The sequence below is a fragment of the Lipotes vexillifer genome, unplaced genomic scaffold (assembly GCF_000442215.2).
Source record: "Lipotes vexillifer unplaced genomic scaffold, Lipotes_vexillifer_v1.1 scaffold266, whole genome shotgun sequence".
In the NCBI taxonomy this organism is placed as follows: domain Eukaryota; kingdom Metazoa; phylum Chordata; class Mammalia; order Artiodactyla; family Lipotidae; genus Lipotes; species Lipotes vexillifer.
The window spans coordinates 174,241-187,518 of NW_006776113.1; the positions used below are offsets into that span (position 1 = coordinate 174,241).

The 13,278-nt window shown below is 33.7% G+C and overlaps 1 protein-coding gene across 2 annotated transcripts in view; it reads right to left on the minus strand.

Moving 5' to 3' along the window:
* Positions 1-6,860: 6,860 nt before the first annotated feature.
* Positions 6,861-13,278, minus strand: part of RBM46 (RNA binding motif protein 46) — a 44,381-nt gene continuing 37,963 nt past the window's right edge. Inside the window, exon 5 of one of the 2 annotated variants that reach the window (XM_007450274.1) lies at positions 6,861-7,812. In XM_007450274.1, coding sequence (XP_007450336.1) covers positions 7,613-7,812 — 200 coding nt within the window. In that variant the 3' untranslated portion in view covers positions 6,861-7,612. Of the gene's footprint in view, positions 7,813-8,704; positions 8,856-13,278 lie in introns of those variants that run through there. The other variant, XM_007450275.1, reaches the window with a different exon arrangement.

The window sequence follows — 13,278 nt, forward strand, 5'->3', positions numbered from 1 at the left end:
AAAAAAAAAAAAAAAAAAAAAAAAAAAGAAAGAACAACAACAACAACAACAACAAAACCCCAAAGTTAGCAGAAGGAAAGGAACCATAAAATCAGATCAGAAACAAATGAAAAAAGAAGTGAAGAAAACAATAGCAAAGACCAATAAAAATAAAATCTGGTTCTTTGAGAAGATAAAATTGATAACCATTAGCCAGACTTATCAGCAAAAAAGGGAAGAAGGCTCAAATCAATAGAATTAGAAATGAAAAAGGAGAAGAAACTGACACCACAGAAATAAAAGAATCATGAGACACTACTACAAGCAACTATCTGCCAATAAAAAGGACAACCTGGGAGAAATGGATAAATTCTTAGAAGAGTACAACCTTCCAAGACTGAACCAGGAAGAAACAGAAAATATGCAAGACCAATCCGAAGCCCTAAAATGGAAACTGTGATTAAAAATCTTCCAACAGACAAAAGCCCAGGACCAGATAGCTTCATAAGTGAATTCTATCAAACATTTAGAGAAGAGCTAACACCTTTCCTTCTCAAACTCTTCCAAAATATAGCAGAGGCAGGAACATTCCCAAACTCATTCTACGAGGTCACCATCACTCTGATACCAAAACCAGACAAAGATGTCACCAAAAAAGAAAACTACAGGCCAGTATCACCAATGATCATAGATGCAAAAATCCTAAACAAAATACTAGCAAACAGAATCCAACAGCACATTAAAGGGATCATACACTGTGATCAAGTGGGGATTATCCCAGGAAGTCAAGGATTCTTCAATACATGCAAAAAATCAATGTGATACACCATGTTAACAAATTGAAGGAGAAAAACCATATGATCATCTCAATAGATGCAGAGAAAGCTTCTGACAAAATTCAACACCCAGTTATGATAAAAACCCTCCAGAAAGTAGGCATTGAGGGAACTTCCCTCAACATAATAAAGGCCATATATGACAAACCCAGAACAAACATCCTCCTCAATGGTGAAAAACTGAAACCATTTCCACTAAGATAAGGAAGAAGACAAGGTTGCCCACTCTCACCACTATTATTCAACATAGTTTTGGAAGTTTTAGCCACAGCAATCAGAGAAGAAAAACAAAAGGAATCCAAATCAGAAACAAGGAAGTAAAGCTGTCACTGTTTGCAGATGATACTATATATAGAGAATCCTAAAAGATGCTACCAGAAAACTACTAGAGCTAATCAATGGAATTGGTAAAGTAGCAGGATACAAAATTAATGCACAGACATCTATTGCATTCCTATACACTAATGATGAAACATCTGAAAGTGAAATTAAGAAAACACTCCCATTTACCACTGCAACAAAAAGAATAAAATATCTAGGAATAAACCTACCTAAGGAGACAAAATATCTGTATGCAGAAAATTAAGACACTTATGAAAGAAATTAAAGAGGATACAAGTAGATAGAGAGATATACCATGATCTTGAATTGTAAGAAAAAACACTGTGAAAATGACTCTACTACCCAAAGCAATCTACAGATTCAATGCAATCCCTCTCAAACTACCACTGGCATTTTTCACAGAACTAGAACAAAAAATTTCACACTTTGTATGGAAACACAAATGACCCCGAATAGCCAAAGCAATCTTGTGAAAGAAAAATGGAGCTGGAGGAATCAGGCTCCCTGACTTCAGACTATACTACAAAGCTACAGTAATCAAGACAGTATGGTACTGGCACAAAAACAGAAAGATAGATCAATGGAACAGGATAGAAAGCCCAGAGATAAACCCACACACATATGGTCACCTTATCTTTGATAAAGGAGGCAGGAATATACAGTGGAGAAAAGACAGCCTCTTCAATAAGTGGTGCTGGGAAAACTGGACAGCTACATGTAAAAGAATGAGATTAGAACACTCCCTAACACCATACACAAAAATAAACTCAAAATGGATTAAAGACCTAAATGTAAGGCCAGACACTATCAAACTCTTAGAGGAAAACATAGGCAGAACACTCTATGACATAAATCACAGCAAGATCCTTTTTGACCCACCTCCTAGAGAAATGGAAATAAAAACAAAAATAAACAAATGGGACCTAATGAAACTTCAAAGCTTTTGCACAGCAAAGGAAACCATAAACAAGACCAAAAGACAACCCTCAGAATGGGAGAAAATATTTGCAAATGAAGCAAGTGACAAAGGATTAATCTCCAAAATTTACAAGCAGTTCATTCAGCTCAATATCAAAAAAAACCAAATAACCCAATCCAAAAATGGGCAGAAGACCTAAATAGACATTTCTCCAAAGAAGACATACAGTTTGCCAACCAACACATGAAAAGATGCTCAACATCACTAACCATTAGAGAAATGCAAATCAAACCAAAATGAGGTATCACCTCACACCTGTCAGAATGGTCATCATCAATTAATCTAGAAACAATAAATGTTGAAGAGGGTGTGCAGAAAATGGAACGCTCCTGCACTGTTGGGGGAATGTAAATTGATACAGCCACTACGGAGAACAGTATGGAGGTTCCGTAAAAAACTAAAAATAGAACTACCACATGACCCAGCAATCCCACTGCTGGGCATATACCCTGAGAAAACCATAATTCAAAAAGATACATGTACCACAATGTTCACTGCAGCACTATTTACAATCGCCAGGACATGGAAGCAACCTAAATGCCCGTCGACAGATGAATGGGTAAAGAAGATGTACCACATATATACAATGGAATATTCTTCAGCCATAAAAAGGAACAAAATTGAGTTATTTGTAGTGAGGTGGATGGACCTCAAGTCTGTCATACAGAGTGAAGTCAGACAGAAAAAGAAAAACAAATACCATATGCTAACACATATACGTGGAATCTAAAAACAATGGTACTGATGAACCTAGTGGCAGGACAGAAATAAAGACGCAGACGCAGAGAACGGACTTGAGGACACACGTGGGGAAGGGGAAGCTGAGACGAAGTGAGAGAGGATCATTGACATATATACACTACCAAATGTAAAATGGATGGCTAGTGGGAAGCTGCTGCATAGCACAGGGGGATCAGCTCAAAGCTTTGTGATGACCTAGAGTGGTAGGGAGGGTGGGAGGGAGTCTCAAGAGGGAGGGGATACACGGATATATGTATACATATAGCTGACTCACTTTGTTGTACAGCAGAAACACAACACTGTAAAGCAATTATACTCCTTTAAAGATGTAAAAAATAAAAAATTTAAAAAAGGAAAAAATAAGTCATGAGATGTAATGTACAGCATGGTGACTATAGCTAGTAATACTGTATTGTACATTGAAAATTGCTAATAGATCTTAAAAGTTCTCATTACAAGAAAAACTTGTAAGTATGTGTGGTGATGGATGTTAAGATTTATTTATATATACAAATATTGAATCATTGTGTTATATACCTGAAACTAATATAGTGTTATATGTGAAATACATCTCAATAATAATATAAAATACTTCTGGAATTTGTTATCCATACTTATTTTTACTTATGGGTAGTTTGCAAATTGTAGTGTTCTCTAGTTGTGCGAAAGGTGTGGATCATGTGTGGCTTTATTTGCTTTTTGTTGTTCTGTATAGTTTACAGAGGATATGTAAAGAGATTATTACTTCCAAAATTTTTCCCCTTAGCCAAATGACTTCAGGAATCCCCCATAATACAAAAGAGCAAAGAACGGCAGTATAGCACAAAGTTCTTTAGACTGTGATATGCCATTTCCACTTGATGGTGGTGCTGCTGGACTTGTACGTGGTGATAAAGTAACACCCAATTCATGCGGGTCAGTCTCTATTAAGCCAAATCATGAGCTAAGACTTGTTTTTCAGAAGAAGAATTATTTGCCTAAGATAACACAACTTTGTTTCAAGTCTTAGAGGTCTTCATTGTTTTTACTATCAGAGATTATACATGCTTCACACACACATAATAATTAGTGACATATTTGAAGTACGTTGAACCCATTGAGTCAAAATTGGTGAAGTGAATAGCTGATTGCATTGCTGCATTTACCACATGTGTTTATTTTGCCCTAGATCCCTACTCAAAACCCATTAACTTTTGGTCACTCAGTAAATACATCAGTGTAGTTTTTCCTAATGTGCTTTTGTTTGGATATGGTTCACTAAAGATCTTCATTTTGTTTCTGAGAACAGTTATATGTCTTTTTACCTAAAAGAAATTTAGATAAAATACAGATGGATAGATAAATAGGCAGATAGATAGATAGACTGATTTATCATAGAACTGTGTCTGAAGTAAAGGAAACTTTTAAAGTGTGATCTCGCATGCTTTCCTCATAATCATTTAGTTTTTTGTAATCCTTCCACAGTTTGGTGCCCAAATATAAGCACATACAAATGTTTTCTCCCTCTTTACCCAAAATACATCATAGGATCTTACACACATATTTCGGAACCTTGCTCTTTTTCACATCTCTCGTTCTATATTAGGAATAAAGAGTATTCTTATTCTTTTGTACAACCTTTTATTGTGCACCAATAAATTTATTATTTAATCAGTCCCCTAATGATGTATTTAGGTTACAAACTATTTCAATGAATAGTGTTTTACACATACCATTTCGTACACATATGCAAGTATATCCCAAAAGTAGGACTGCTGGATCAAAAGATTTAAGTATTTGTAATTTTGGATGATAGCTGCCAAATTGTTCTCTACACCAGTTTATAATCCCACCAGCAATGTATGAGAATGCTCATTTCCTTCAATGCCTCCCCTCCAAAGGTTTAACAACCTTTTGAATTTCTGCAAATCTGAATTTTTAGTTTGCATTTTTCTTATGAGTGAGATAAAGCACCTTTTCATACATTTAAGGGCCATCCGTCATCTGCCTTCATACGTTTTGTCCATTTTCCTCTTGAGTGGATGATCTTTTTATTACTAGAGATTAGCCCTTTGTGAAACAATTCTCCATTATTGTTCAAGTTCATCATTTGTCTTTTGACATGACCCACGGCACTTTCTTGCCACACAGGCTTTCCTTTTTAAATTGGACTTACCAAATTTTTCTATTATGGCCTCCAGATTTTGAGTCATAGTTAGGGAAAACTTTCCCACTCCAATATTGTAAAAGAAAAACTAGAGAAGAGAGATAAGGTTAAACCTTCTGCATAACCTTTCTGCTTACAAGGGATTTTATGCAAGCCAAGGGATCATGGCTACTTAGTAGAACATCTCAGCCACAACCCCTGGCACAAAATTGTACAAAGAATTTGATAAAGGGCTGTCTTTAGAAGTGTTTCCCTGCCCAATGAGCTACATGATATAGCTAAGAAACTTACCAATAATGGCTTGTGGTCGATAGCTTATTATAGAGCCTGTGCTACAAAAATTAATGCAGCAAATAATTAGTAGCTATGTTCACAAGTCAAACGAAATTTCATATGCAGTATGAACAAAACTGCTCAACCATAACATCATAGAAAGAGACAGTGCTTGATATGAATGCACTGATTTATATATTTCTGGTTGAAGGAGGCAGAATGAAAAACCAGTACAAATTACTATATTCTTCATATAATTATACCTAAATAATATAGTCTACCATTTGAGTGCCTTCTACTTAGCGTTTTACCTTTAACATTATAAGCTTTATTTATATCATGATTATACATGATTTGAAAGTATGGCTCAGAGAGATTAAAAAATGTGTACAAGTTCAAAGACCTGTTACTTGGCAGAAGTGGTAATCAAACCTGATGCCAAAGCTTATACGTTTCCCACCATGTAACTATGGACCTCCAAATACACTATGTGGTCAGTAAGCTCTGAATTGTTTGTGATATACAACTGACCCTTGAAGAATGCAGGCATTGGGGGTGCCCACCCTCCAGCACCCATGGTTCCATACTGGCTGATGCAACCAACCATGGACGGTGTACTACTGCAGTACGTATTTATTGAAAAAATAATCCATGTAGAAGTGGACCTGTGCAGTTCAAACCCATATTGTTCAAGGGTCAACTGTGTAATATTTTAAGTGAAAAAGTTATGTGTGAACTTGTAATTATTATTATTTGGGCCATTCCAAATGTTTCTATGAAAAACTAAATTGTCTGTTTATCTTCTGGTTTGCAATCTGAGTCACCTCTGCATCCCAAGGGTATTTCCACAGTAGCTAACGAAATAAATACTCGTTATGTTTGCTGAAGGAGTGATATGAACCTGTGAGTCACGGGAGTTAAAACTGTAAAATCAGATGTCAGAAAAAAATTAATGCTAGTTAAGTGTAATGTCTATGCTCACTTAAATTAGAAGATCTAAGGTAGTAAACTGGAAAGTATTACATATAGTTAGATGGAATGAACTTTCTTTAGAGGATGAAAAAAGAAACTAATTTACTCTCCGATAATTTCTGCTAGAAAAAACTTTAGTAGAAGAAACATATGCAACTATTTCATAATCTATTAATGAAAACCCTATGCCCCATACAATGAGTTGATCAACAAAGTTAATGTCTGGTATTCTAAGAGGAAAGAATTTTGTCTCTATAAATTATGCAAACCATCATTAGAAACTGATTACAGATGTATACTGTTAAACTATTAAACAGTCCAAATGACCTGGATTCATTAATTATTCAGAAAAAATGGAGGAAACGTCACTGGGTTCATGAAAAAAGTATTTCTATTGGCCCCTGAAAAGGACTTTTGTTACGTTTCACAAAACTATTAATTTTCTTTCTGCAGTATCCTTTTTGCTTTGGTCCCAATGAAGACACTGAGCCTATGTATACCAAGTAGGGGAAATTGTACTCAGAAGGTCAAAGCGGTTGTGAGAGCTAATTCTTTTGTGCATACTAATAAACAAAAGTGAAACACGTGCATATTAGAAGCATCGTATATTTAATGTCAAAGAATTTGAATTCAAGTACAAAAATTAACACATGATTTCAACATTAAAAACCATAACACTTATTACTCAAAGAACTATACAGTGAATATCAAAAACACAAATGGAGCGTAACTATAAAAACCTTAAATATATTAACAGCAAAATTATAATGTATTTCTACAACAAACAATTAACTAAAATATTTATAGTTATTTTCAAGGACCACAATGGTAGATTGCTTTTTCTTTAGTACTGCATAAAATCTGCGTCAATCTTTTTGCCCTTCATTTCTTTCTACATAATAGTTAGATGCTTCTGTTTATATAATTGTTCTAATCGCTAATACAGATAGTGATCCTTGGTAATCAAATCTAGTGTAACCATTGTCTGCAAGTGCTTTAATACTTGAGAAACTCTATTTAGCAAAGTTATAATGAAAAAATTTAATGTAAACTTCTGCGTTCTACTGACCACTCCGGAATCAGAAGTTATTTAAAATCCTAAAAGTTTAAAAAGAACAGCAGTTTGTTATAACTTTATCAAGAGAAATCACTAACTTTTTAAACTTAGCATTTTTAAAAGTTTTACAATGGTAGGTTATTCTGAATGTGACTGATATTTACTATGTTGAAATAAATAATTATCATTTTAAAACCAAATGTACAAACCCGATTCTAAAATAAAACAGTATTTTAATTTGCATGTTTTACAAGGAAACTTTCATACTCCTATTTATAATATTTTCTTCAGAAGAATGAGGCCTGATTGGAGATATATAGCCGATGTCCAACATGGCTGCCATTAGCAAGTGATACTGTTGGTGACAAGGGATAGCTTGGATAAGAATAAGGCCTTGAAGTGTAAGGAAGCAGGCTGGGAGGCCCAGAAGAGAGGGTAGCACTAACAGGGGAAAGACTATTTATTGAGCTGCGATGGAAATTGTAGTCTGTAAATAAATACATAACAATTATGCTTCACATCTTTATGGTTACAAATTTAATTCAAAGAGACAAAGCATTAAAACTATAATCACAGTTTAACATAATGTTCTAACATTCAAAATCCTGATAATCTTATATTGCTGGTAAAGACTGTTTCAGCATTCACTGCACTGTAAATCCTGATAGTTTCATCAGTCAGTGACACAATGCTTCAGAGATCTTACTAGAATGCATTCTTGGATATCTATTAATTGTTTTGTGTCTTTATGATCACCGAAAAAGAGAACCTCTGATTTCTCTTGCTCTATCCACAAGGAAACTCCTTTTAAATTTGGTACTGACACTAAGGGATCGTCCAAGAAGAAAAGATATAAAACAGTGAATTCATATTTGCTTCTTTTTTGAAACTGTATTAGGCATCAAACCAGCAGACATATTTACCCCTGGACTGCAAAAACTGTCTAATATTTCATTATTTAAATACTAATGTAAACATTTATACAACCCCACAAACCAATTTAACATTAGAATCCTACTGGTACCATAAAACAGTAAAATGAATCATCTTTATAAAATAAACTTCAAGAAACCATTATCAACTTACAGTACGGAAAAATCCAAAAATTAAACCAAATTATTTCTTTAGAAACCAACATTTGAAATACTACTGTTCCACAATAAACATTCATCTTATGTATGAATAATTTCCTGCTTCATTAGTTATAATGTTTATAGATGTGTGTGAGTACTGAAGACCAAATTTGTAAATCCTGTACTTTCCAAAAACTCAACTATGTTCTTTGGTGTAGAGTAAGCCAAGGGTGTGAAAATGACTATGAAGTGATTATTTATAAAAGGTATGGTGTTTCTAAGAACAGAAGAAATTAGGTCATCTAATGCACAGGTGAAGTTTTTTCTATATTTTCCTAGTGCTATAAATGAGGCCTAAAAATGAATATTAACTTAGTATTGTCATGGGACTTAATATTAAGCCAACAGGAATGAGATCAACTGCAGGAGAATAAGCTCAAGCAACATCAGAAAGGACCTAGTTAAGAAAAAAAATGGGGAAAATAAAAATCAGTTAAATATAGGTTTAATTTCTAGCACTGTAAAACTCTAATTAGAATAATTTTATAACCTTTTTATTTTTATTAATGGTACCATAAGATCAATAAAAGCAGTTTGTTCCAAGAAAACATAAATACATTCAAGGCATACAGTTCAAAATATTTTCAGTATTTTGAAACTGGATAAGGAATGACTTTGACACCATTTGCTTTTCTAATATCCAAAAGTAGGATAACTCTAGGTATTACAGAACTTTTTTTCTTCTCTTAAAGAATCCACTTTGCCTGAAGCGTTATGGCATTGAGTATAAACAAAAACCTTAGTGTTCCTGATAATTCAAATAACTGCTAAAAAAAAATAGTTCTGATTCTCTCCTTCTAAACGTTATCACACAAATACAATAAATTCCTTATTAAGCATGTATATATAACTAGCTCTTTCACATTTTAACAGTGTGGTACAGACAACATGATTTAGAAGAACAGATCTTTAAATTATTTACACTTCTGTATGTTGGGGAAATGTAGTTTTCAGAGAAATCACTTTCACTTTGGGTTTATATCCATTCAAGATCTAATGCAGCCTACTCATGAAATGTGGATAAAAAAGAGATCTTCAGAAGATTTCACAAAGAAGATAGACAACTGGCTACTACCAGAGTGCTTATCAGGTCTGAAAATTTGTATTTCTGATATTCCCCTGATGTAAACCTTCAATTTACAAATACCCTAATGGACTGTTTTATTCTCACATTTTTAATTAAAGTATAAAGTAATTAAAGTATAAAATTAAAGTATAAAGTAATTAAAGTATAAAATTAAAAGTTCACTTTGATGACTTTATTCACAGAGGATAAATCAAGAAAAAAAATTTCCCCCTAATACTACAAAGATTAGGCAACGAAAAGCTTCAGATGTTTATAAGCATTTCAAAAATATTTTTTTTTACAATTTAATAATCTAAATATATTCAGAAAAACATCTGGGTGATTAGAAAATATAATACATGTCAAACTTGAGACAATAACTGTGAGATAAACCTAGATGAACCATGTTTTCCCCTAACATACAACTTATATATCACAGACAATAAAAATCAGAAAACATCACTGATTCACAAATTAACAAATGAATTAAAATTCCTAACATATACTTACTTGCCCACCCCTGCTTTTCCTTCCCAATGAACATCCTTAGCTCTTCAATCGCACTGTTTCTGCCTCAGACTGGGATATTACTCCCCTTCCCCCCTCTTCTTAAGGGAATGATACAGAGCCTATTTCAGAATTTAAGTTTTACACTGAGAATTATTCAACTGTCTTAATTAACACTTTTTAAATTGAGGTACAATTAACATACAATAAAATGCATACATAATAAGTGTTCATTTCAATGAGTTCTAATAACTGTATAAACCTATGTAACCAACACCCAAAACAAGATATAAAACATGTCCATCAATCTAGAAGTTCCCATTATCCATTCCAGTCAAGCGCTCTTTGAAGGCAACCACGTTCTGATTTCTATCACTATAGCTTAGTTTTGACTGTTCTTGGACTTCATATAAAATGTATTCTTAAAGTATTTTTTTATGTCTTCTCTCAACATAATTTCTAAGATTCATTCATAGTGTATGTATCAGTAGCTTGTTCCTTTTTATTGTTCAACAGTATTCCATTGAATGAATATACTACAATTTCTTTATCCACTCACACTCACCTGTTGATAAAGATTTGGGTTGTTTCTAAATTTTGACTATTATGGATAAAGCTGTTATGCACATTCTTATACAAGTCCTTTTATGGACACATATTTTCATTTCTTTGGGGTAAATAACTAAGAGTAGAATTGCTGGGTGGTAGGTTAGAGACAGACTGCCGAACAGTGCATTGTGATCATTTTTACACTCATGTCAATAAAATATGAGAGGTCCAGTTGCTCCAAACCCTCACCAACATTTGTTATTGCCAGTGTTTTTAATCATCACTATTCCAGTGATATGAATGGTATCTCATTTTGGCTTTAATTTGGATTTCCCTTATGACTAATAACATGTTTAGTGACCACTTGAACATCATCTTTAGTAAAGTATCTGTTCAAGCCTTTTGATCATTCTTATTGGTTTTGCCTTTTTACCATTGATATCAATAAAAATTTTGACTAATTAGATTCTCTAAATCAAAATATTAAATAGCAACAGGTTGAGTCCTAGGAAGTCTCTAATTCAAACCACCTCTTTCACTGAAGAATATTACAGACAAAAGATGGTTGATTAAGTGACTGTTCCATATTCCCACAGTTAAAAACAAATTAAAAATTAGGCTTCCCAGTTCCTCGGAAAGTATTATTTCCACTTGATCCAGCTTTTTTACTCTGGCAATCTTCTCAAAACTGGGTTGAGAGAAAGCGTTTCAAAAAGTTGTTGTGTGTAGGGGGAGAGAAATAAAGTAGAGGGGGCTCTAAGCTACCTGGCTTCTACTTGAGCCTGCCCAGGCCCACACTTCCCACTTAAATTCACACAGCTCTGCATTCCCTTGCTTTATATGCTAAACTTTTATGTAACACTTCATTTGAAGAAAAGGCCCTTTTAACGCTTTAATATAATTATTAGAGATAACATTTTGATCAAATTCTCTAAAATTTATATATTGAATGGATACATTTTTACAGAATAACTTTGACCTATATTAAGACTAGTAAATAGGCTTAACCTTAAGTGCCAATTCTAATCAAGCAATAATCGCTAAAAGGACCCTGGATTCCAAGGGATTCTGAAGCTGTGTCTGGAATGAGCAGGAAAGTGAGTAGTAACTGTAGTGCCACATCTGACATGGGCACAAGAGCAGAGCCTGGCAGCACATTCATCACCTGCTTGCCAGTCCCGCCTCTGCAGCGATTATAATTTGTTCTCCTACCTTTCTCTGTCCAGCACAAGAGACGAATACCACCAATATGTTCCTCAGTGAAAACTAAGCAATAGATATATACTGATTTACTCTCTTCTTGTGTGTCCCTTTTTTGTTTCTAATTCTCTTACACCTCTTGACCAAACATCACAGATTCTCTAGCTGCTTTTGTTTCACATGAAGAGGGGGAAACCTTCAATAGAGACTTTAAAGTGAGTTCAGTTGAAAGCGTCTTCTCACATTAATCTTTTTCTTTTAGTTTGTTTCTGACCAGATAGTCTTTAAACTAATTTTCCATTAGAAAGTAAATTCTTCAAAATTGTTTTTTTTCTTTTCCTTGTTAGCTCTGAGTTCTACCTTCACACCCAGCCCCTCTCTTTTTGATGCACCTTTTTAAAGTGTACAATTCAGTGGTTTTTAGTATATTCACAAAGTTGTGCAACCAAACTCCACTATCCAGAACATTTTCATCACCCTCAACAGAAACTCTGTACTTACTAGCAGTCGCCCCCCATTCCCTCTCCACCAGACCCAGCAACCACTAATTTTTCTGTTTCTATAGATTTGCCTATTCTGGATTTTTCATATAAATGGAATCATATAATTTATGTGGTCTTTTTTAACTGGCTTCTTAGCATAATGTTTTCAAGGTTCATCCATGTAGTATGTATCAGAACTTCATTCCTTTTCATAACCACTGTATGGAGATACTGCATTTTGTTTATCCATTCATTAGTCAATGGACATCCAGGTTGCTTCCACCTTTTGGCCATTAGGAATAATGCCGCTAAGGAATAATATGCCCAAGATTTTGTGTGGACATATGTCTTCAATTCTCTTGAGTAAATAACTAGGAATGGAATTGCTGGGTCATGTGGTAAACTGTATGTTTAACTTTCTGAGGTATTGCCAAACATTTTCCAAGGCAGCTATACAACTTTAACACTCCCAACAGCAATGTATAAGGGTGAAGCACATGATATTTTGACCTATGAAATACATTTCCCACCTTAATACATATTTTAAGTATTTCTTTAGATTTCTATGAGATCTTTATAAAAATTTTTGAAAAACTTTCATTTTACCATTTTTATTATTTCAATTTCTAACATTCCAAGAGTCATAACTATAACTCAATAACTTTCTTTTACTGAACCACTGAATTTCATCTGCAAAACAAGTTTTTGGTAACAGTATTTATTATACATACCCAGAATATAAAATACAGCTGGGTTCAAACACAGAGATTTATAAAAATCATCTGTATTAGAATATTATTAACATTTATCATTTATTATTTTGTACTTTCTCCTAGTACAGAAGACCAAGAGCTAACTATAAGGCAGAGGAGAGAATTTTCAGAATTGGTAATTATTAAGCAACTTATAATCTATGAAATATTTAAAAATCATTAACTATAAATTTTTAAATGATACTTTTGGCTGGAATACACTAGTATTATCAAATTTACTGGCATTTTTACTTCATTTACTTT